Source organism: Pongo pygmaeus, chromosome 23 (genome assembly GCF_028885625.2).
Source record: "Pongo pygmaeus isolate AG05252 chromosome 23, NHGRI_mPonPyg2-v2.0_pri, whole genome shotgun sequence".
In the NCBI taxonomy this organism is placed as follows: domain Eukaryota; kingdom Metazoa; phylum Chordata; class Mammalia; order Primates; family Hominidae; genus Pongo; species Pongo pygmaeus.
Window position 1 is genome coordinate 52776921 of NC_085931.1, and position 23934 is coordinate 52800854.

At 45.6% G+C, this 23934-nt stretch overlaps 1 protein-coding gene across 1 annotated transcript in view; it reads left to right on the top strand.

Annotated features, from left to right (window-relative positions):
- SREBF2 (sterol regulatory element binding transcription factor 2) overlaps positions 1–23934 on the top strand; it is a 79366-nt gene that overhangs the window by 16715 nt on the left and 38717 nt on the right. The window contains exon 2 of the mRNA XM_054469946.2: positions 22451–22906. Within this exon, the coding sequence (XP_054325921.1) occupies positions 22451–22906 (456 nt within the window). The remainder of the gene's footprint in view (positions 1–22450; positions 22907–23934) is intronic.

The following is a 23934-nucleotide window of genomic DNA, read 5'->3' on the forward strand; positions in this document are numbered from 1 at the left end:
ACTTAAAGTGACTTGCCCTGGGTCCTAGGGTACTTTCTGAGCCTTAATTTCCTCTGTAAGGTGGGGGTTGGGTACCTTAGCTCACTTAGTTCTTGCAGCACCTATGATGTAGCTAAGGTACAAAAAAGGAAGAGGACAGGACCTAACCTCTTTTGGCTCTATTTAAAAATGAATGAGGAACTGAATGAACTTCAGTTTGCACGTTGATGTAGGACTAGGGGACCTGTTTTTAGAATATGTTTGGAAATGTTTATTTTTTCCTTTTGAAATGGCTTTTGTAGGTGTGGTAGTGGGACACAGAGGAGCAGTCACAGAGTGTGGTGCAAGTGACCACAAAATCAAGGGTTAAACTTTGTTGACATGATGGAATTTTTTAGAGTAGCAGAATCCCAGAGCCTGTGCCTTAAGGTAAGGCTACCTGGGGAACTTTGTTTAGAAATGAATCCTAAGCTATCGAAGGGCTTGCAAACTAGAAAATTTCTGCATATTTCAGGCCTTGAGAATTGCTAATGAATATGTATCTAAATGTCCCTTACAAGCTTGCTCCTCCACCTGGCCCTGTGGAACAGGTCTGTTGGGTTCAGGATCTGGTTTGGAACAGTGATGAAATTTCGAGCTGCTGAACCAGATATGGAACTGCTTTGCTAACCTGGTGTCTGCCCAGCTTAAGCCCTCTCCATCCCACAGCTGTGAAAGGAAATCATGCTTCTTCCCAAGTGCTAACATTGCTGTGAGGCCTTACACTTTACCCAAGTCCTCCTGATACGTTTGTCTTCCTAATAAGTACTATAAGATTGAGGCTTGATTTCCACCACCCCCACCCCCACAAGAGTCTTGCTCTGTCGCCCAGGCTAGGGTGCAGTGGCGCGATCTCTGCTCACTGTGACCTCCGCCTCCTGGGTTCAAGCAATTCTCCTGTCTCCTGTAATCCCGAGTAGCTGGGATTACAGGTGTGTGCCACTACGCCAGGCTAATTTTTGTATTTTTAGTAAAGATGAGGTTTCAACATGTTGGCCATGCTGGTCTTGAACTCCTTACCTCGTGATCCACCCGCCTTGGCCTCCCAAAGTGCTGGGATTACAGGTGTTAGCCACTGCGCCTGGCCAAGGCTTGATTTTTATGCCCATTTTCCATGGACATAGATGAAGGCACTGAGACAGAGAAATGAGATGATTTGCCAATGCTTCCTATGCTGATGACATGGAATGAACTTGGATTTTCTGATGTGGGATTCCATATTCTTCGCTGTCCTATGAAAATGAGGTGGGAGATGCCCTGATACAGGAAGCCTGTCTGTCTAGGAGCCCTTTCTCTGGTCAAAAGTTGTTTTTAAAAAATCCTTGCTGTATTTCAACATGAATGAGTATCCACTGTATTCATAGCACAGTGCTAGAAGGTATTAGAGATGAATGAAATGGCCTCTGCTTTCAGGGAGCTAACATGTAAACATCCAGTCATAATACATGGGAAAATACAACAGAGGCTATAACAGAGGAACAACTCTAAATCTTTGGAGGACTGAGGAAGGGAATTAGAAAAATCTTCACAAGGACTTTGGCATTTGGGCTGAATTGTGAAGGGTGAGTAAATAGGATTTTAGAAGGTAAAGGAGCAGGCATGGTGTTTATTTAGATAGAATTAGACAAAGTTGGGAATAATTTGGCATGCTCTAGGAATATGTGTTTCAGAGTACTGCATAGGACAGAGGTTCTCAAACTTGAATGTGTCTATGAACTCCCAGGGTGTACCCCCAAAGATCCGAATGTGGAAGGTCTGGGATGGTGTCCAACAGGAACACCTAACTAGTGGAGGGGGCAGGATCAGAGAAGCCTTCTCAGGGATAAGCTGAGGTCTTAAAGGGGTGGAAGGAGAGAGCAGCTGTGTTCCAGGCTGAGTGAACAGCCATTTTGAAGGGCTTGACCAGTGCTGGTGCTCGAGTGTCTGGGTTTTGTGTAGACCACACTCTTGATAACTGTGCTGTTCATTATCTTCCTCAAACAGGGTTTTGGTCAGGTGCCTCCTTGCTTCAGTGTGTTCTTTATCAGTCAGGATTCTTGGTGATAAGCAGCAGAAACCGCTTCTATCTAGCTTGAACAGAAGAGGATTTGTTAGAAGGGTGGTTCTTGGAGTGACTAGAAAAGCTGGAGAGCCAATTTGGAAAATGGGCCAGAACCAAGGAGGCTTCTGCTTAGTACTCCTCCGCCTTCATGATCTGTATATTGTCTCTGCTTTCCTGGGTCATTCCCTCAAGGGTCGCACTCCTGGTGGGAGGATGCGTTAATCAGAGCTGACTGGCAGGAAACCTTCCCTCACATGAGGACTGCCCAATGGGGATTCTCCAAAGGAAGATCAGGGTGCTAATGGGAGGGTCGGGTCTGATGATGGACAAATGGAACAAAAGTGGCAAATGCCCACCATGTATTCTGTGCCTCTCCTTGCCTCTGAAATAAAAGCAGTTTCTGCAGCCAAATATATATGGTAGCATTAAGTCAGGCCTTTCACAGGCAGCTCCATCTCTCCATTTTGCACCGTGCTGTCTCTACTTCAGCAGCTGGCAGGACATTTCCTGATGCTGTGGTTTTGCTCAAACTATTTCCTTTGCCTGGAATACCCTTCCCTCTCTCTAATTTATAAACCCTTTTCATCCTTTAAGCTCGATTTTCACTGCCTGCTAGGATGGATCAGTCCTTTCTCTGCTCTCTGACAGCCCTTTCTTTGTGAGGTACTTGTCAGTTCTCGCCCTTGTCACAGTTTATGGAGTTGGTTAGGTTTCTCTGTCTCCTCTGTGAGCATGGGAGATGGGAAGAAAACCAGTACTTTTCAGTCTTTGCTCTGTGTGGAGTTCCACACAAGGCACATAGGATCCTCCAGCTCCCAGCCCAGAGTACATAGCATATGCAAATTTGAGTGGATGTTTGTATTTGTAGCATGATTTGATAACCGGCTTTGCAAGTATTCTTTTTCTCTTTAGTTTTAGGGAGATTTGGGGGCATGGTAATGAATGGAAGGGTAAGATGGTGGGATGTTGGGGTCTTTCATTTTCGCCTAAATGGTTTAAGGGCTGAAAAAGGTTGAGATCTCTTGCTTTGTAGACTCTGCCCCCAGGAGGAGGACAGTTCAGGTGAAGTGGCTTGTGACTGATTTTGTTGGCAGTGGGTCACCTGTTGTTGTGAAATGTGAGGGCCTCCTTTTGCAGAACAGGGTCATGCAGGATCAGTTCCTTGAAGTCTCACTCTGCATCTCGCTCAATTTTGTAGTCTCTTGCTAAAAGAGAGTGAAAGAGGGAACAGTATGATGCCAGGGCAGCAGCAGGTGAAGAGCTGGGAAATACAGGAAAGACCTGGGATGACACATCCTTCTCTCTCTGAGCTTGGGGCATTCACTCTACTCATTCGTGAATGAAGCACTTACTGAGCACCTGTCCAATGCCAGGCTCTCTTTGGTGATATCCGTATGATAATAGAACCAAAGCATCTGCATTATGTGGTAGCTAAGAGCTTGACTTTAAATCCCAGCTCCACCACCTGCTGACTGGGTGACGTTAGACAAGTTACTTAGCCTCTGAGTGCCGCATTTTCCTTACCTGTAAAGTAGAGGTGATAATGGCATCTACCTCAAAGTGTCATTGAGATTAAATGAAATTTATGTAAAGTGTTTAATTGCTGACACATAGTAAGAGCTCAGCAAATGTTAATTCCTGTACTTTTTTTTTATTATTACTACTAATTTGCTCAGTTTTTCTTCTTGATTGTTCTCAAAGTCTGTTTATTTATTTATTATTATTATTATTATTTATTTTTTTTTTTTTGAGATGGAGTCTCACTCTGTCGCCCAGGCTGGAGTGCAGTGGCGCGAACTCGGCTCACTGCAAGCTCCGCCTCCCGGGTTCGTGGCATTCTCCTGCCTCAGCTTCCCGAGCAGCTGGGACTACAGGCGCCCGCCACCACGTACAGCTAATTTTTTTTTTTGTATTTTTTTAGTAGAGACGGGGTTTCACCATATTAGCCAGGATGATCTCGATCTCCTGACCTCATGATCCGCCCGCCGTGGCCTCCCAAAGTGCTGGGATTACAGGCGTGAGCCACCGCGCCTGGCCTTCAAAGTCTGTTTTTAAGAGCAGGCATTTAAAAATAATAAATGAGATAAGAGAGACAGCCTTTCAAACATGGGATGACAAGAATCTGATGTCTCTGTTTTAGCATTAGGCAAGGATTGGAGTCCCTGGCTGCAGCAAGGGTGGGGCTCTTGCATGGGTCGGGACTCTGGTTGATTGCAGCATCCTAGAGCCTAACCGCTGCTAGGTGGGGCAACCCCAGTGAGAAACTCCTAGGAGGAAGCACCTCCCTGTGGTGATTGGGGCAACTTGTGGAGCAGGGTGCTTGTGAAAAGAGCACAGGGCTTAGAGAAGGAAGTAAGGCTATCTCTGTTGCTACTCGCTCCCCACCTGCCTGAGATGGTGTACAGGTCACCCCCTCTTTGAACTTGGACTTTTCTTCCTGTGTAAAAACCACCACCAACACCGCTTTTCAAGCGCTTACTGCCAGGCACTATCTATCCCAGGTGATTTACATATATTAACTCACTTAAAACAGTGCTTGAAATGGCTACCTCACAGGGTGATTTTGAAGATTATATAACACAGTGTGTGAAAGCAGAAGTGTTAAAAGGAAAAATAAGGGAACCACAGTGTTAATGAAGTTATTTTCCAGTAAAAAAAAAAACATGTTTAAACTTGCACATATACACTGAAGTAAATAGCACTGAAAACAGCAACAACAGCTTTTTAAGCAACATTCCAGGAGATTCCTCTCATACCATGTATCCCTTTTTATCCTAACACTTTGCATGCAGTCCTGGCGGATTTATTATTTATTTATTTATTTATTTATTTTTTGGAGATGGAGTCTCACTCTGTCGCCCGGGCTGGAGTGCAGTGGCACAATCTCAGCTACTGCAAACTCTGCCTCCCGGATTCAAGCGATTCTCCTGCCTCAGCCTCCCAAGTAGCTGGGATTACAGGTGCTTGCCGCCACGCCCAGCTAACTTTTGTATTTTTAGAGAAATGGGGTTTTACCATGTTACCAGGCCAGGCTGGTCTTGAACTCCTGACTTCAGGTGATCCTCCCACCTTAGCCTCCCAAAGTGCTGGGATTACAGGTGTGAGCCACCATGCCCGCCCCAACACATGTTTTTACAGAGGGTTTCTACCATAACATGTGCCTCTTGAAGGCATTTATTTTTGTATCTGGCACATAGTAGGATCTCAGTTAATGTTTCTTGAATGCGTGTCTTAAGGGATGTATCTTTTATTAAAATTTATACTTAAAAAGAGAGAGATTGTTCTAGAAAACAGCATCTTGTCAAGGCATATGGTCTCATTTGAAGAATAATTTAATAATTTGGATAGGAAGGTATACTTGTAAAATACAGCCAGGCAAAAATATCTTTTCCCCATTCCCCTTGATGCGTCCATTACATACATGTTCACCCTGAGATTGATCTTCCGTCAGCATTGAAATGAACATTGAAAGTAATAAGATGGGCTGGGCGCGGTGGCTCACGCCTGTAATCCCAGCACTTTGGGAGGCGGAGGCGGGCGGATCACGAGGTCAGGAGATCGAGACCATCCTGACTAACATGGTGAAACCCCGTCTCTGTTAAAAAAAATACAAAAAATTAGCCGGGCGTAGTGGCACACACCTGTAGTCCCAGCTACTCGGGAGGCTGAGGCGAGAGAATCGCTTTAACCTGGGAGGCGGAGTTTGCAGTGAGCTGAGATTGCGCCACTGCACTCCAGCCTGGGTGACAGAGCGAGACTCCATCTCAAAAGAAAAAAAGAAAGTAATGAAATGGGGCCGGGCGCCGTGGCTCACGCCTGTAATCCCAGCACTTTGGGAGGCCGAGGTGGGTGGATCACAAGGGCAGGAGATCAAGACCATCCTGGCTAATATGGTGAAACCCTGTCTCTACTAAAAATACCAAAAATTAGCCAGGTGTGGTGGCGGGCACCTGTAGTCCTAGCTACTCAGGAGGGTGAGGCAGGAGAATCCCTTCAGAACCCGGGAGGCGGAGGTTGCAGTCAGCCGAGATGGTGCCACTGCACTCCAGCCTGGCGACAGAGTGAGACTCCATCTCAAAAAAAAAAAGTAATGATATGATTACCTAAGTGCCCCTCCACACAGCCCCAAATCTCCTTTTTTGTCACTCCAAGTCTGTCTTACAGCTTTTTCCCAAGTTGTGATGAGCATAAATGTAAAATCCAAGAAATGTTTGTTTTGTAAGGGGAAAAAAGTGTGGGTAGAGGAGAGACTCAGACAAACCTAAATATAGATGTAAATTCAAATCTCAGTTCAGCCACTTTGTAGCTTATGTAGGGGGCTTTGGCAAATTATCTAATTTCTTTGAATCTTAGATTCCTCACTTTTTTCTTTCTTTTTGTTTTTTTTGAGATAGCCTCTGTCCCCTGGGCTGGAGTAGAGTGGAGAGATCTTGGTTCACTGCAACCTCTGCCTCCAGGGTTTGAGATCTTGGCTCACTGCAACCTCTGCCTCCAGGGTTCAAGCGATTCTCCTGCCTCAGCCTCCCGAGTAGCTCGGATTACAGGTGCCCACCACCACGCCCAGCTAATTTTTGTATTTTTGGTAGAGATGGGGTTTCACCATGTTGGCCAGGCTGGTCTTGAACTCCTGACCTCAAGTGATCCGCCCACCTTGGCCTCCCAAAGTGCTGGGATTACAGGCGTGAGCCACCAAGCTTGGCCAGTTTCCTCACTTTTGAAACATAATAATAATATTGGTCTCAGGGTTGATATAACGTACTAAGTGGTTATCAGTGGTAGCTACTTTTGTGTTGTCCTCATGGAGGACATGAATTAATTTAATTTCAGTAATATTACCTTCTGTACATTCAAATAAAATATAAATATGCTTCCTACCCAGAAAATAAGTTTATTAGCTTTGTCACTTCGTTGATTTTGTTCTTCAATATCAATAGTGTGACAACTGGCTTTTATTCAAAGGTTTAATTGGAATCTAACCTGGAGATTTTCCCCTTTTTAAATTTATGTTTAAAAAAAATACTATGGAAAGTCGGCATGGTCTGGGCTGCTTGGGAGCCTGAGGCAGGAGAATCACTTGAGTCCAGGAATTTGAGACTCTCCTGGGCAACATAGTAAGGCCCTGCTTCTTTTAGTCTTTCTGTTTGTTTGTTTTTTTTTTTGAGACGAAGTCTCGCTCTTGTCCCCCAGTCTGGAGTGCAATGGCGCGATCTCGCCTCACTGCAACCTCCACCTCCCGGGTTCAAGCGATTCTCTTGCCTCAGCCTTCCGAGTAGCTGGGATTACAGGAGCCCACCACCACGCCCAGCTGATTTTTTGTATTTTAAGTAGAGAGGGGGTTTCACCCTGTTGGCCAGGCTGGTCTTGAACTCCTGACTGCAGGTGATCCACCCGCCTTGGCCTCCGAAAGTGCTGGTATTACAGGCATGAGCCACTGCACCCAGACAATAAGGCCTTGCTTCTAAAGACACTTAAAAAGAAAAACAAAGCGGCCGGGCGCAGTGGCTCATGAGCGCCTGTAATCCCAGCACTTTGTGGGGCCAAGGCAGGCGGATCACAAGGTCAGGAGATCAAGACCATCCTGGCTAACACGGTGAAACCCCGTCTCTACTAAAAAATACAAAAAATTAGCCGGGCATGGTAGCGGACACCTGTAGTCCCACCTACTTGGGAGGCTGAGGCAGGAGAATGGCATGAACCCGGGAGGTGGAGCTTGCAGTGAGCAGAGATTGTGCCACTGCACTCCAGCCTGGGTGACAGAGCGAGACTCCATCTCAAACAAACAAACAGACAAACAAACAAAAGGCAAACCTATGGGGACCTGGCCTGGGAGTGAAGGAGGGAGTGAGGCAGGGAGGGAGGGAGGGAAAAAAGTGAAAAAATTAAATGCATTTTATTATGTGCTTGATGTATTTCTGTGTATTGATATATATCCATCAGTTTGGATTATTCCCATATTTACAATTAAGTAACTGAGTCTCAAGGAAATTAGTTAATTTTTCAAAGGTAGCACAGTGATTACATTATTGGAGTCACAGCCACTTCTCTTTGAATTTAATCGTGAAATCTCCATTCAGTTTGGCCTTGCAAAACAGACCTTGGTTTAGCTTTTTGACATCTTGCCTTTCTCCTTAAATCTGATCCCTTGTCACTCTTTTTTTATTTTTTTGTTTTTTCGTCTCCTGACTTTCATCTGAAACCCTGAACCCTACAGGCCATGGGAGATGACCTGTTTCCCAGTTTTGGTCACTTTTTGGGCCATATTTATAACCAAAACTCTTATTTAACCAGTTTTCAGAAAATTCTCAGCTTCTTCATCAATTGATGAAGTTATGACTGACTTTTTATTCCAGCCATTCTCATATTCTCAGAAGGATTTTTTTTTTTTTTTTTTTTTTTTTTTTGGAGATGGAGTTTTGGTCTTTTTGCCTAGGCTGGAGTGCAATGGCATGGTCTCGGCTCACTGCAACCTCCACCTCCTGGGTTCAAGACATTCTTCTGCCTCAGCCTCCTGAGTAGCTGCAGGCATGTGCCACTATGCCCAGCTAGTTTTTATATTTTTAGTAGAGACGGGGTTTCACCATGTTGGCCAGGCTTGTCTCGAACTCCTGACCTCAAGTGATCCACCCGCCTTGACGTCCCAAAGTGCTGGGATTACAGGCATGAGCCACTGCGCCCGGCCAGTGATTCTTAATTAGTTCATGATATTTTGGGATTCTAGGCAGGACAGCAGCCTCTGCCTCCTCAACCCCATGTAAACCAGAATGAGCAACTGCTGGGCTGGAGGAGCTCTCCTTCTTAGAGCATTGTTGGACAACTTGCTATGAGTTCTCCTTCATTTTTTCATTTCACCACCATGAGTTGTAGGGCCTTTTGTGCTTTGGCCCCTAACAACCTGCCCAGTGTGGTCCCCTGCCCATCACCCATTGTCTTCAACAGCGTACCATGCAGCTCTGTGTCTCCCTGCCTTGGCTCATGAGGTTCCCTGGCCTAGCCTGTACTTTGCATCCTGATCAGCCTTCAATCCAACTCCTTCAGGGAACTGTTGACCTGCTGGAGTCTGTGATTTTGTCATGTTCCCTGTGTCCTCTTTGGTGTCTTGCAGATGCACATCTCTGCTGTGACAGTCTTCACAAACCATATTGTGATCCTTTCACTAACTCTTTGAGGTCAACGACTAATTTATTATCTCTGTGCCTGGTACACAGTGGATGCTTAACCCGTTGAAATCCTTCTGTATTTACATACGTATCTCCCTAAAAGTGAAAGCTTTGCAGAAATTACATAGATCTGTCCAGATTTTCCAGGCTAGTCTAACTTTTAAAAATATCTTATTCCATTATGAGATGAAACATCCCTTCTAGTTTCTGGTTCAGAAAGCATGATCGGTCGGGTGCAGTGGCTCATGCCTGTAATCCCAGCACTTTGGGAGGTGGAGGCAGGTGGATCACAAGGTCAGGAGATCAAGACCATCCTGGCTAACATGGTGAAACCCCATCTGTACTAAAAATACAAAAAATTAGCTGGGCGTGGTGGCGGGCGCCTGTAGTCCCAGTTACTTGGGAGGCTGAGGCAGGAGAATGGCGTGAACCCGGGAGGCGGAGCTTGCAGTGAGCCGAGATCACACCACTGCACTCCATCCTGGGCGACAGAGCGAGACTCCATCTCAAAAAAAAAAAAGAAAAAATAAAGCATGATCACCATTTTTATAAGTTGCACGAAAGTTGCTACTGAGAGCATTTCAGTGAGTCACTGCCAGTTTTGTTGTTGTTGTTTTGTGTTTCGTGTTTTTTTGTTTTTGTTTTTGTTTTTGAGATGGCATTTCACTCTTGCCACCCAGGCCGGAGTGCAGTGGCGTGATCTCGACTCACTGCAGCCTCTGCCTCCCAGGTTCAAGTGATAACTGCCTCAGCCTTCCAAGTAGCTGGGATTACAGGCACCCACCCCCACACTCAGATAATTATTATATTTTTAGTAGAGATGGGGTTTCACCATGTTGGCCAGGGTGTCTCGAACTCCTGACCTCAGATGATCCACCCGCCTTGGCCTCCCAAAGTGCTGAGATCGCAGGGGTGAACCACCATGTCCGGCCTGGCTTTTGTTTTTTAATACCAGTATGCTTGGTGCTTGAAGCGGTACAGGGAAAGGAAGATTTTCTCCATGCACTCATAGAACACAAGACATAAGAAAAACATCTGTAAGATTTATTTATTTAGAATCCAGGGGTGGTGGCTCATGCCTATAATCCCAGCACTTTGGGAGGCTGAGGCAGGCAGATCACTTGAGGCCAGGAGTTCAAGACCAGCCTGGCCAACATGGTGAAACCCCGTCTCCACTGAAAATACAAAAATTAGCCGGGTTTGGTGGTACGTGCCTGTAATCCCAGCTACTCAGGAGCCTGAGGCTTGAGAATTGCTTGAACCTGGGAGGCGGAGGTGGAGCTGGAGGCTGCAGTGAGCTGAGATCACACCACTGCACTCCAGCCTGGGCGACAGAGTGAGACTCTGTCTCAAAAAATAAATAAATAAAATAAAATTTATTTATTTAGTGACCTTGTCTCACTTTGTTGCCTAGGCCGACCTTGAATTCCTAGGTTCAAGCGATCCTTCCATCTTAGCCTCCTGTGTAGCTGGACCAACAGGCATGTGCAGCATTTAAAAAAAAAAAAAAAACACTATGTGTAATATAGCAAAGTAAAGTTTTTTAAAAGTTAAAAACATAGTCTTAAACTAAAATGTCATGAGCACATGTCAGAGATTTATTAACATTGTTAATGAAGGTAACAGGATGACAAATGGGTCAAAGGAGACTGCAAGAAACTGATATTTACATAGAAAAAAGAATGCAGGAATAAGATTGCAAATTTAAATACAAAACTAGGGCCAGGTTCGGTGGTTCACACCTGTAATCCCAGGACTTTGGGAGACTGAGGCGGGTGGATCACTTGAGATCAGGAGCTGAAGACCAGCCTAGCCAACATGGTTAAACTTCATCTACTAAAAATACAAAAATTAGCTGGGTGTGGTGGCGGGCATCTGTAGTCCCAGCTACTCGGGAGACTGAGGTGGGAGAATTGAAACTGGGAAGTGGAGGTTGCAGTGAGCCAAGATCGTGCCACTGCACTCCAGCCTGGGCGACAGAGCAAGACTCTGGCTCAAAAAAAAACCGCAAAACTAGTTAATGTCCTACAGTGCAATGAAAACAAAAGCTTAAAGGTTATCTTGTCTACCAGACAGAAATCATTTTAACTTAACAATTTTCTGCAGGCTAACATCTAACTTTACAGAATGGGAGCCTTAATCGGTAGTAAATAGAAAGTCAAACAAGGTGATGGTTCCATAGAGCATCAGATAACTTTTAGGCAGGCAGCTTAGACGGTGCTGTAGTATAACTTTTTTTGAGTCAGGGGTCTTGCTCTGTTGTTCCAGGCTTGAGTACGGTGGTACAATTGTGGCTCACTACAGCCTTGAACTCTGGCTTCAAGTGATCCTCCCACCTCAGCCTCCCAAGTAGCTGGGACTACAGGCATGTGCCACCAGGCCCGACCAAGTTTTTTTATTTTTTAGAGAGTTGGAGTCTCACTATTTTGTCCAGGCTGGAATGCAGTAGCATGATCAAGCCTCACTGCAGCCTCAAACTCCTGGCCTTAAGTGATCCTCCTGCCTTAGCCTCCTGAGTAACTGGAATTTTAGTATAACTTTAAAGAGACATATAACTTTTTTTTGGTCTTATTTCCAAGTTTTAGTTAATTTTTCTTTGCTGTTTTCTTGAGACATGGTCTTGCTCTGTCACCTAGGCTGGAGTACAGTGGCACAAACTCTGCTCACTGCAACCTCCACCTCCCAGGCTTAAGCAATCCTCCCACCTCAGCCTCCCAAGTAGCTGGGCCTACAGGTGCATGCCACCACGCCCTGCTAAAGTTTGTATTTTTTGTAGAGATGGGGTCTCGCTCTGTTGCCCAGGCTGGTCTCAAACTCCTGAACTTGAGCGATCTGGCCACCTCAGCCTCTCAAAGTGCTGGGATTACAGGCATGTGCCACCACACCTGGCCAATAATTTTCTTTAACAAAATAAATCACAATTGAGTTCAAGAACTAAAAGATGGCTAGATCATCTGAGGTGGAAAAGAGTCCCTGGTAAAAGTAATTTTAAATAGTTTTGACGTAGAATTGTGAAATTCAGAGTTTGGAGAAAGGAAGAGGGTGGTCACAAGTAGAAAAGAGGAGACATGGCACTTAACATTCAAAGAAAGATTGCCCTACCCCACCCCTCAAAGGCATGTGCAGAAGAGGGAGTGAGTACTTTTCCAGGGTGGATGATGAACTAAAGTGGGTGGGAAGTGAAAACCTTTGGAACAGAAGGGAGCAATTCATAGGAAGCTTGGAAGCTTGTGTTTAAGAATTTGATTTGATTAAGGGCCAGGCATGGTGGCTCATGCCTATAATCCCAGCACTTTGGGAGGCTGAGGCGGGTGGATCACCTAAGGTCAGGAGTTCAAGACCAGCCTGGCCAGCACGAGGTCTCTACTAAAAATACAAAAATTAGCTGGGCGTGGTGGCAGGCGCCTGTAATCCCGGCTACATGGGAGGCTGAGACAGGAGAGTTGCTTGAGCCTGGGAGACGGAGGTTGCAGTGAGCTGAGATTGTGCTACTGCACTCCAGCGTGGGCAACAGAGCAAGACTGTCTCAAAAAAAAAAGAATTTGATTTGATTTAAAAGGCTGTTGGATAAACAAGATACTCAAAGAAGATGTTCGTCACTGGGTAGGAGGCTATGGTTGAAATTAAGGCAGAGTGTGGACGTGGAGTGAAGAGGTAAATCCATGATGCTAAGGAAGGAGACTTGAGTGAACTTAAGGCAGGAGGGAAAAGAAAGAGCAATGGAAAGTGGAGCTGCAGATCCCTCTCCTGTTCAAACTGTGAGAGCTGGCTCAGGTTCCCTGCTATAGTGGGCCAGAAAAGCCTGGACTTCCACTGCTTTTTCCTGCGGAGCTGAGTCCCTCCGGGGCTGCCATGAGAGGCGGGGAGAGAGAGCACTAGACAGAGAAGACAAGAAGACCATTTGAGAATTCCTTTGGGTTTCCTTCATGATTCCTTTTTCTTCTCATTCTGAATTGTTTTATTTTATTATGTAATATTTGGTATATGCAAAGGAATATATGACACCTTTGTGTATATTACAAAACAAGCATTTGAGAATCTGCACCTCTCCACCCAATTTTTCTTTGTGGTTTCTTTGCCAGTAAAAGAGTTCACTCATCTGTTGCTTAAAATATAGGATGCTTGAGTCACCAGCTTGCCATCCTGTGTCATTCAACACCTCCTCCAGACTCTTCCCAGGAAGGTGACCCAGAACCCCCTTGAAGGACATGATACCGTCCCTGTGCTCTGATGTGCCCCCTGGTGTTTGAGTGGAGTGATTTTTAGATAGCAGTTTGCCTGTTAAAACCTTCCCTTTGTTCCCTATATTATTGCTTGCATTTTAGGGCTTCTCAATTGAAGGATGTGGTTGAAAGAGCCCAGTTCCTCAGCTGCTCCTCTGGGTGACTAGAGTGTGGGTAACTGATGTTTTAGGTCCTGGAGAAAGCAGTGATGATCACAAATAGTAGAATGGAGAAATGGTTATCTCATATTGATCTTCAGGTTTGATACTAGTCTACATTTGGTTTTTTAAATAATTATTAGAAAAAAACATTGTGGATGGGGAGGTAGGATCATTATGATGAAAGAGTTCTATACGTTCAATCAGGATATTTGTTGGGAATTAGATTTTGCATTTACCTCCCTCGCTGGTGTGGTCCATCTCATTTTCAGTGGCCTACACACATCACACACCATGATTATTTCCATGTTCTTGTACTTGTTGGGCAGCTCTAATATGAAAGATAAAATGAACAAAAAGTACAAATGAAGAAAGTTTAGGTGAATATTCCTCTGATCTTGAGGGTGAGGGTTTTTCTTAAGTGTTACACAGAAGCTGTGTAATTTCACTACACAATGTAAAATTGGTGTATAGTCAGTTCTGCTATAGTTCGTCATGTGCATTTCTAAAAATCATGCTATGCGAAATCATGCAATAAAAAACACGGAGTGGGCATGTTGGCTCATGCTTGTAATGAGGAGGCTAAGGTGGGAGGATTGCATGAGGCAGGGAGTTCAAGATCAGCCTGGGCAACAAAGCAAGACTCAGTCTCTCTTACAAATAAAAAATAAAAATTATCTGGACATGGTGGTGTGTACCTGTACTCCCAGCTACCCAAGAGGCTGCAGTGGAGGATCCCTTAAGCCCAGGAGGTAGAGGCCACAGTGAGCTATGATCACATCACTGCACTCCAGCCTGGGTGACAGAGTAAGACCCTGTCTGTAAAACAGAGACCCAGAACTTAACTGGGAAATGGGGGGTTAAGGATCACAACAATAAAAAATCTCATAGGTGACCAAAAAAAGAAAAAGATTTATGTTTTTAAAAAGATAGGGACCTGCCGGGCGCGGTGGCTCACACCTGTAATCCCAGCACTTTGGAAGGCTGAGGCAGGTGGATCACGAGGTCAGGGGTTCGAGACCAGCCTGACCAACATGGTGAAACCCTGTCTCTACTGGGCGTGGTGGTAGGCGCCTGTAATCCCAGCTACTCAGGAGGCTGAGGCAGGAGAAGTGCTTGAACCCAGGAGGCGGAGGTTGCAGTGAGCCGAGATCCTGCCACTGCACTCCAGCCTGGGCAACAGAGCAAGACTCCGTCTCAAAAAAAAAAAAAGATAGGGACCTAATAAAACAGTCACACAGTTTTATAGACCAGAAAAACTAAGAAATATATAAATACCACAATGAAAAGGCACTTTGGCCTGAAAAACACCTGAGGTTTGCTTGTGGGAAGTGTCATTAGGTTACAGCTTGGGAGTTATCAGGAAGTGGTGGAAAGAGGGCTGTCTGAAGTCCAATGGAAAGTTCTGACATCAATATGTGGATGTGATTCATAACACATGCAGTGACCTGATGAAGCTGGTAGACGTTTAAGGTGCCTGTGTACGTGTGTGCACATTTTGTGCATTCCTGCATGGCTCATTTCAGCTGAATATGGTTTTCTGCATTTCCTAGTGTTTCTCTCATGCATAAGCAAATGCAAAGTTTATGTTATGCTCAGATTGTTTCTGGATGTATCTGATGCATTTGAACAAATTCACATTTTCAAAGTAAGAGTTAAAGCAAAAGTGTCAAAAAAAAAACCCACTATGAATAATGTGTACTAGCTAATACTAAGTGCCAGGCATGGTGCCATAGATTCCACATGAGTTATCTCATCAATCCGTGAGTTCGCTGTGATTGTTAGCCACAATGTACAGTTAAGAAAAACTGCAGCTCAAAGAGGTAAAACTTGCCCCAGGTTCCAAGGCTAGGACATGGTGATTCTTTTTTTTTTTTTTTTTTTTTTTTTGAGACGGAGTCTAGCTCTGTCGCCCAGGCTGGAGTGCAGTGGCGCAGTCTCAGCTCAGTGCAAGCTCTGCCTCCCAGGTTCACGCCATTCTCCTGCCTCAGCCTCCCAAGTAGCTGGGACTACAGGCGCCCGCCACCACACCTGGCTAATTTTTTATATTTTTAGTAGAGATGCGGTTTCACCGTGTTAGCCAGGATGGTCTCAATCTCCTGACCTCATGATCCGCCTGCCTCAGCCTCCCAAAGTGCTGGGATTACAGGCGTGAGCCACCGTGCCCGGCCAACATGGTGATTCTTAATTGCTATGTCATTCTTTTTTTCTGAACATATTAAAAGAGAAATAATAAAGTGGGGGAAATACTTGCAGACATTTAAGAAGAATAAATATCTATAATATCTGGAAGTTTTTTAAATCAGTGAAAAAAAAAAAAAAGACAAAATAACCTGATAGAAAAAAATGGGCAAAGGTCAAGAGCAGGCAGTTTACAAAGGAAGAAATGCAAATGCTCAATAAAATTGGGACTTTAAAAAAAAAGACTTTCAGCCTCAGTTAGTACTCAGTCATGCAAGACAAAACAATTCCATGTTGGTTTTTTCCACTATCAGATTGACAGAAATGGCTGTGAGGAAACACTAGCGGGAGCATAGATTTTTGAAACCTTTCCAAAGCATGTATAGTGGTCCTTTGACCCAGCCATCTAACTTCTAGGAATTTATCCTAAGAAAATAGAGAAGTGGGAGAAAAAAAGAGTTGTTAATAATGCCAAATAACTTGCTGGATGTGGTGGCACATGCCTGTAATCCCAGCACTTTGAGAGGCCAAGTCAAGAGGATCGCTTGATCCCAGGAGTTTGAGACCAGCTTAGACAACATAGGGAGACTCTGTCTCCACACAAAAAAGATTTCTTTAAAGTTAGCCAGGTTTGGTGATGCATGCTTGTAGTCTCAGCTACTCGGGAGTCTGAGGTGGGAGGATTGCTTAAGCACGGGAGGTAGAGGCTGCATTGAGCCCCACCACTGCCTTCCAGCCTGGGCAAGAGAGCAAGACCCTGTCCCAAAAAAATAAAAAAAAGATAATGCTGAAAAATTGAAAGCAATTTTTCATCATTAAGTTAAATTTTAATACACTGGTACAGTACAATGGCACACAGAATGATACTGTGGGACTCTGAAAAGTATGATGATATGTCTGTAATGGTTGACTCTGAATGTTCTTCATATTTTATTAAGCAAAGGGAACGGGGTGCAAAGTAGCATGTTCAGTGTGATCTCATTTTTGTAAAACCATTTGCATGCATGTGCATGCTTAAGTGTGCAAGCAAGCCTCGTAGAGGAAGAAATCTGGAAGGGCACACATTAAAACATTGACAATGGGCCGGGCACTGTGGCTCACGCCTGTAATCCCAGCACTTTGGGAGGCCGAGGCAGGCGGATCACAAGGTCAGCAGTTCGAGACGAGCTGTCCATTGTGGTGAAACCCCCTCTCTACTAAAAATACAAAAATTAGCTGGGCATGGTGGCACGCACCTGTAATCCCAGTTACTCGGGAGTCTGAGGCAGGAGAATTGCTTGAACCTGGGATGTGGAGGTTGTGGTGAGCCAAGATCACGCCACTGCACTCCAGCCTGGGCAACTGAGTAAGACTCCATTAAAAAAAAAAAAAATTGACAATGGATGACTCAAGAATAGTGGAACTGCTGGATGATTTTTATTTTTGTTCTTTCATTTATATGCTTTCTAAATTTTTCTTTAGTGAATATATTACTTTTATGATTTTAACAAATTATTAAAAACAGGGCCAGGCGCAGTGGCTCACACCTGTAATCCTAGCACTTTGAGAGGCCGAGGTAGGCAGATCATCTGAGGTCAGGAGTTCGAGACCAGCCTGGCCAACATGGTGAAACCCTGTCTCTACTAAAAATACAAAAATCAGCAGGGCATGGTGGTGTGTGCCTGTAGCCCCAGCTACTTGGGAGGCTGAGGCAGAAGAATCACTTGAACCCAGGAGGCAGAGGTTGCAGTGAGCCGAGATTGCACTGCTGCATACCTGGGCAACAGAGCGAGACTTTGTCTCAAAAAAAAAAATTATTAAAAACATTGTCTAACACAAGGTGCATAATAAATACAAAATGTAAGAATAAATGACCTTTGTAAACTAGGTTTCCCAGCCCCTAATAAGGCTGGGTAACAAATACCTATTAAAGGATTATTGACTGATTCTGTAATTTGGAGAAACTATAACCCCATTTGGAGAAACTATAACCCCATTTGGAGGCTTCACATTCTTTATTCTTGACCAGAATTAATTTAACCAGATTTCAGGTTACCTCATTCTCAGGTAGATGCTGAAGGCTGAGCTGAGCAAAGTGATATTTGTGTTACCTCCAAGCCACAAGCTCCATAAAGTATATATGAACTCGGGGTCTCTTTGTGAGTCATGGGGCTGCTTGCAATGCACAGATGATAACAGGAACCTCTAATTTTGGTTACTTACTTTTAGAGACCAGAACCCAGATACAGTTTCCTGGGGCCTCACCTACTTTGTTAAGCAACTTAGCTATAAGTTTATAAAGCAGCTAAAAACAGGAGCAGGGGAGTGAGATGAGCTTGAGCGTGCCAGCCTAGCTCGTGGGAGGCCTGTCTCTGGCCCTGAGCTCTGTGGCCTGCCGTAGGAACTGGAGCTTCATTTTCAAAGCTCCATAAAACTTGTGCCTTCTCCCAGGCCTCCCTTTTCTGAGTTTCATGGCTCTCTGTGGAAATGACAGCCTATGTAATCACAGAATGTGAATGATCAGAGCAGGGAACAGTGAGGAGCCATTAGGGCATTCCCATGGGTGTGGCTCAGAGTTACAAAGCACAGCTACACCCTGGTTCTCCAGGCCTCCTCTTTCCTGGCACCGCAGACCAGATGGGGTCCTGGAGAGGCTCTGCGTGCCCTGCTGGAGCTTCCCATCACTCCTTTCTGCAGATGTTCATCTTAACAGCCCCTCTGTGCCACTCAGCCCAGTACCCGGCTGCCTGGCTGACTGGAGATGGCTCCACTGGAGCTTTTTGTGTGTGGGTTGAAAGGGATTTTTTAATTTTAATTTAAGTAGTCTCATTCCATCTGCCTACACACTCTTACGCTTCGTGAACTAAGCTTTGTGACCTTTGTAGGTTACTTCACCACACCATCCCGTATCTTCTCCACAACAGGGTTTCAAGAGTACTTGACAAAATGAGATCAGTGCGCCCACGTGCCTGTGTAGTGGGTGCTCTGGAAGTACCACTAACAGTGACCTGCATAAGGGTCTGCCCTTCACCAAGCACTTTGGATAAATTATCTTACTAATCCTCAGGGCAAAGAGACCAAGTGTGTATTTTCAAAGCAGCCATTTGTAGTGAGGAAACCAAGGCGTAGAGAGAAGTAACTTGCCCACACTCACACCACTGATTAGGTGGGCCTCCAGAGACTCACTCCTAGGCCTGACTACCACCAATGCCTGTGCGCATCTATGAGGCCACCCTGGCCTTCTGCCCTCCTTAGCTTTCCATGGATGGAAACTGTCGGCCAGTGTGTGATATTTTTCTGGCTCTGTGTTACAGCCCTCTGTGTTGATTTCTTATAGAGTTGGGATTTTGGGGAATTCTAAAAGGTTCAACAAATTCTTAGATTTCTCTTAGTCATTTTCTTAAAGCATTTTATAATCTTGTACTTGGAGTGTGTCAGCACTAAATTATGTTTTGTTTAAATGTACTGAATTTGAGGACATTTCTTAGTTTAATCATGTCAAGGAATTATTGGAATTGGTTAGTACAAGTTGCAATATCTGTAGCAATCTGCCCATTTCTCCCTCGCACAAGGCTGAGTGAGGACAGAGCTTAGTGTCAAGGTGTTGGTAAATAATACCACTATGTAGGAATGTAGTCTGGTGAGATGCTGTTTTGCCCAGCAGGTTTAACTGACTGAATACTTAAGGTGCCCAGAATGAAATGCAAAGCTCCAGTTATCCCATATGGAGGCCACACTAGAAAGCCCCAGCAGCTTTTTTTATTTATTTACATTTATTTATTTATTTATTTATTTATTTATTTATTTTTTGGGACAGAGTCTTGCTCTGTTCCCTAGGCTGGAGTGCAGTGACGCAATCATCTCGGCTCACTGCAACCTCCGCCTCCCGGGTTCAAGCAATTCTCCTGCCTCAGCCTCCTGAGTAGCTGGGATTACAGGCACCCACCACCATGCCTGGCTGATTTTTGTAGTGGAGACAGGGTTTCACCATGTTTGTCAGGCTGGTCTCGGACTCCTGACTTCAGGTGATCCACCTGCCTTGGCCTCCCAAAGTGCTGGGATTACAAGCATAAGCCACCACTCCTGGCCTATTTACATTTAATTATGATTTATTTTTCCTATCCTCCTGCAAGCTTAAAAATATATATATATATAAAATATCAAAAAATATATATATATATATATATTTTTTTTTTTTTGAGACTTGAGTCTCGCTCTGTTGCCCAGGATGGAGTGCAGTGGCACGATCCCTGCTCACTGCAAGCTCTGCCTCCCGGGTTCACTCCATTCTCCTGACTCAGCCTCCCAAGTAGCTGGGACTACAGGCGCCCACCACCACGCCCAGCTAATTTTTTGTATTTTTAGTAGAGACGGGGTTTCACCGTGTTAGCCAGGATGGTCTCGATCTCCTGACCTCGTGATCCGCCCGCCTTGGCCTCCCAAAGTGCTGGGATTATAGGCGTGAGTCACCGTGCCCGGCCGAAAAAATCTTTAATTGTTTGTTTGTTTGTTTGTTTGTTTTGTGTTCAGAGAAGGGATCTGGCTAGGTGCCCTGGCTCACGCCTGTAGACCCAGCACTTTGGGAGGCCAAACCGAGAGGCTGCTTTTCAGGAGTTTGAGACCAGCCTGGGCAACATGGTGAAATCTCGTCTCTATAGAAAATACAAAAATTAGCTGGGCATGGTTGGTGCACACCTGTGGTCCCAGCTACTCAGGAGGCTGATGTGGGAGGATCGCTTGAGCCTGGGAGGCGGAGGCTGCAGTGAGCTGAAATTGCAACACTGCACTCCAATCTGGGTGACAAAGCAATACCCTGTCTCAAAAAAAAAAGAGAGACAGAGTCTCGCTGTGTTGCCCAGGCTGTTCTCAGACTCCTGACCTCGAGTGACCCTCCCACCTTGGCCTCACAATGCACTGGGATTACAGGCATGAGCCACCACACCCGGTCTCAGCAGCTTTCTGTTTGTCAGATATACAAACATACCCCAGGCTCCAGGCCCCCACCCCACCAAAAAAAGCACACACACACAGCATCAGAGACCTGAGAAGGACATCCTGGTGGAGGTTTGGGGGAATGGAGATGGTGTCTTTTTTTTTTTTTTTATAGTGGTGGTCTGGTGGTTTTTGTTGTTTTGGTGTCTAAATCAGAGCATCATATGGTCTTGAAGGTTTGGAAAGGAGGGGCCATAGTTCAAGAACAAGCAGTAGCTTCTTGGGAATGTATTGGAGAGAGAAAAGAGAAAAGAGTGTGGACAGTGTAGAGAATTATAGGTCTGAAACTATCTGGGACAAAGCTGAGGCTCCTGACTTCTATAGGGACCAGTCATATGAAAAAGAAGGGAGTCAGGAGAGATGAGGGGGTAGTTGTGGGTTAAGTTGGGTTTTGGAAAAAGCCTTTGGGAAGATTGACCAGGGAAGAGGCCCTGGAAGTAGGCTTGAGACCCTTTGGGCTGGGAATTTAAGGGTCCCAGCTACTTGGAACATAATCTAGAAAGGGAAGCGTGGTCTCCAGGTGGACAAATCCCTTTGGACCCAACACTCCTTGCCCACAGTAAAGGGGCACAACCAGACAAGGGCTATGGGCCCTGGGAAGCACGGAGTTCAGGGCGGGGCAGGCTTGCTGTGTCCTGACCTGGCAACATACCTGCACTGTGTTGTGGTAGAAGAACACAAAGCTGGGAGGCAGAGAACTGGTTCTAATCCTAGCAGTACCCTGACAAGCTGTGTGACCTTGGCCAAGTTACTTTCCTCTCCTGGACTTCATATATGGTTTTTCCATTCTTTGCATCCCTGAAGCTCCATGACTTAGGGGCCATCAACTTGGTTGTCCCTGAGTGTTTCCAAGAATACCAGCAGTGCCCGGGGTTTTACTCAGCTTGGAGAGGAGGCCCAGAGCCTCCCTGTGGTGAGGAGGAAAGGGGTTAGAGCAAGTTTGGGTCTGCAGTGCTAGGATTGGAGGTGGCCTCACAAGCCAAGACTGCTATACTCACAGCCTTAGGACAGTGACTCCCTACTCGCTGCCTCAGTGTTTCCAGCTGTAAAAAAGGACCCTTGGTACCTTCGACAGAACAGCACCCATCTAGTACAAAGGTAGTTCCTTTTATGATCAAAACAATCAGGAAAATGAGAGAGGCTGGGCGCGGTGGCTCACACCTGTAATCCCAGCACTTTGGGAGGCTGAGGTGGGTGGATCACCTAAGGTCAGGAGTTCGAGACCCGCCTATCAATATGGTGAAACCCCGTCTCTACTAAAATTACAAAAATTAGCCGAGCATGGTGGCGTGCGCCTGTAGTCCCAGCTACTCGGGAGGCTGAGGGCAGGAGAATCGCTTGAACCCAGGAGGCAGAGGTTGCAGTAAGACAAGATCGCGCCACTGCACTCCATCCAGTGTGGGCGACAGAGAGAGAGACTGTCTCAAAAAAAAAAAGAAAGAAAATGAGAGAAAGGGCCTGGAGGTGAGTGTGAGGAGGGAAAAGAACATCAAACAGATAAAGTCCTGTCCTGTTGTCCTGGGACCTTGGGCAGCCATCTTGGCCCAGATGATCCCCACAAGAAAGAGGTAAGGGTTTCCTGACCCATTTCTGCCACGGTCTTAGGAAAGTCATTGGGTTTTCATGCCTTAGTTTCTTAAGCAAGTTTGAAAGTTAACTTTTTGGATAGCAATAAAATTACTCATTTTCTTTTGTTCACAGAGATGCTGCAATTTGTCAGTAATCAAGTGGGAGAGTTCCCTGACTTGTTTTCAGAACAGCTGTGTAGCTCCTTTCCTGGCAGTGGTGGTAGTGGTAGCAGCAGCAGCAGCAGTGGCGGCAGCAGCAGCAGCAGCGGCAGCAATGGCAGGGGCAGCAGCAGCGGAGCTGTGGACCCTTTGATGCAGCGGTCATTCACCCAGGTCACATTACCTTCCTTCTCTCCCTCGGCGGCCTCCCCACAGGCTCCAACCCTGCAGGTCAAGGTTTCTCCCACCTCAGTTCCCCCCACACCCAGGGCAACTCCTGTTCTTCAGCCCCGCCCCCAGCCCCAGCCTCAACCTCAAGCTCAGCTGCAACAACAGACGGTAATGATCACCCCAACATTCAGCACCGCTCCGCAGACGAGGATCATCCAGCAGCCTTTGATATACCAGAATGCAGCTACTAGCTTTCAAGGTGATTCAGAAGTCAGAATGGTAGTGGTTGGTTGGTTCCAATGTTTATGTGCCAGTTTGCAGACACTGTAAATATTTCTGTCCTCTTCAGGAATGGCAGGTATATCAATATGGTCCTGTCTGAATGAGTTTCTGGTAACTGGCAATAAGAACTGGTACAGGAGCATGTCACATTCTGCAGCTTCAAATACCTTAATATCTATTGTGTCTGTTTCAAAAATACTTGGTTAAAAAATCCAGCAAGCGGCCGGGCGCAGTGGCTCACTCCTGTAATCCCAGCACTTTGGGAGGCCGAGGCGGGTGGATCACGAGGTCAGGAGATTGAGACCATCCTGGCTAACTCAGTGAAACCCCATCTCTACTAAAAAATAGAAAAAATTAGCCGGGTGTGGTAGCGTGCACCTGTAGTCCCAGCTACTCAGGAGGCTGAGGCAAGAGAATGGCGTGAACCCGGGTGGCAGAGCTTGCAGTGAGCAGAGATCATGCCACTGCACTCCAGCCTGGGCAACAGAGCGAGACTCCCATCTTAAAAAGAAAAAAAAAAATCCAGCAAGCATAGTAGACACAGGGCCATTCTGATAACTAGTGGTGGAGACTTGAATAAGGCTTGAAATTGGCTAGGCGGCAGCCAGATCTCAGCTGCCACAGTTGAGAACTATGCATTGAGCAAACATCTGAGTATCCACTATGGCAATGAATATGACTTTTAATATAGGTGCAGCAGCTTCAAGTAGCAAGCCTCATGCTGGGCCCTCAGTATGTATTGAGGGAATGGATGACTGAAAGGGGCTTGCTCTTTCTGTGATGTGCTGCATCCCAGTGCCTTTTCATCATATTTCCCTCTGACTCTGTGGGGAGCCCTGGGTAAGATTAGTATTGCTTTGAATTTCAAAGAATCTTACAGTTCTTCAATGGAGTTCAAGAATTGGGACAGGTGGGGGAATGTAAAGGCAAAAAGCTGAGACAGTCCTCCCAAAGTACACTTTCTGTCCAGAAAGGATGGAAGAAAATGAAGCCCCAGGGAGTTGT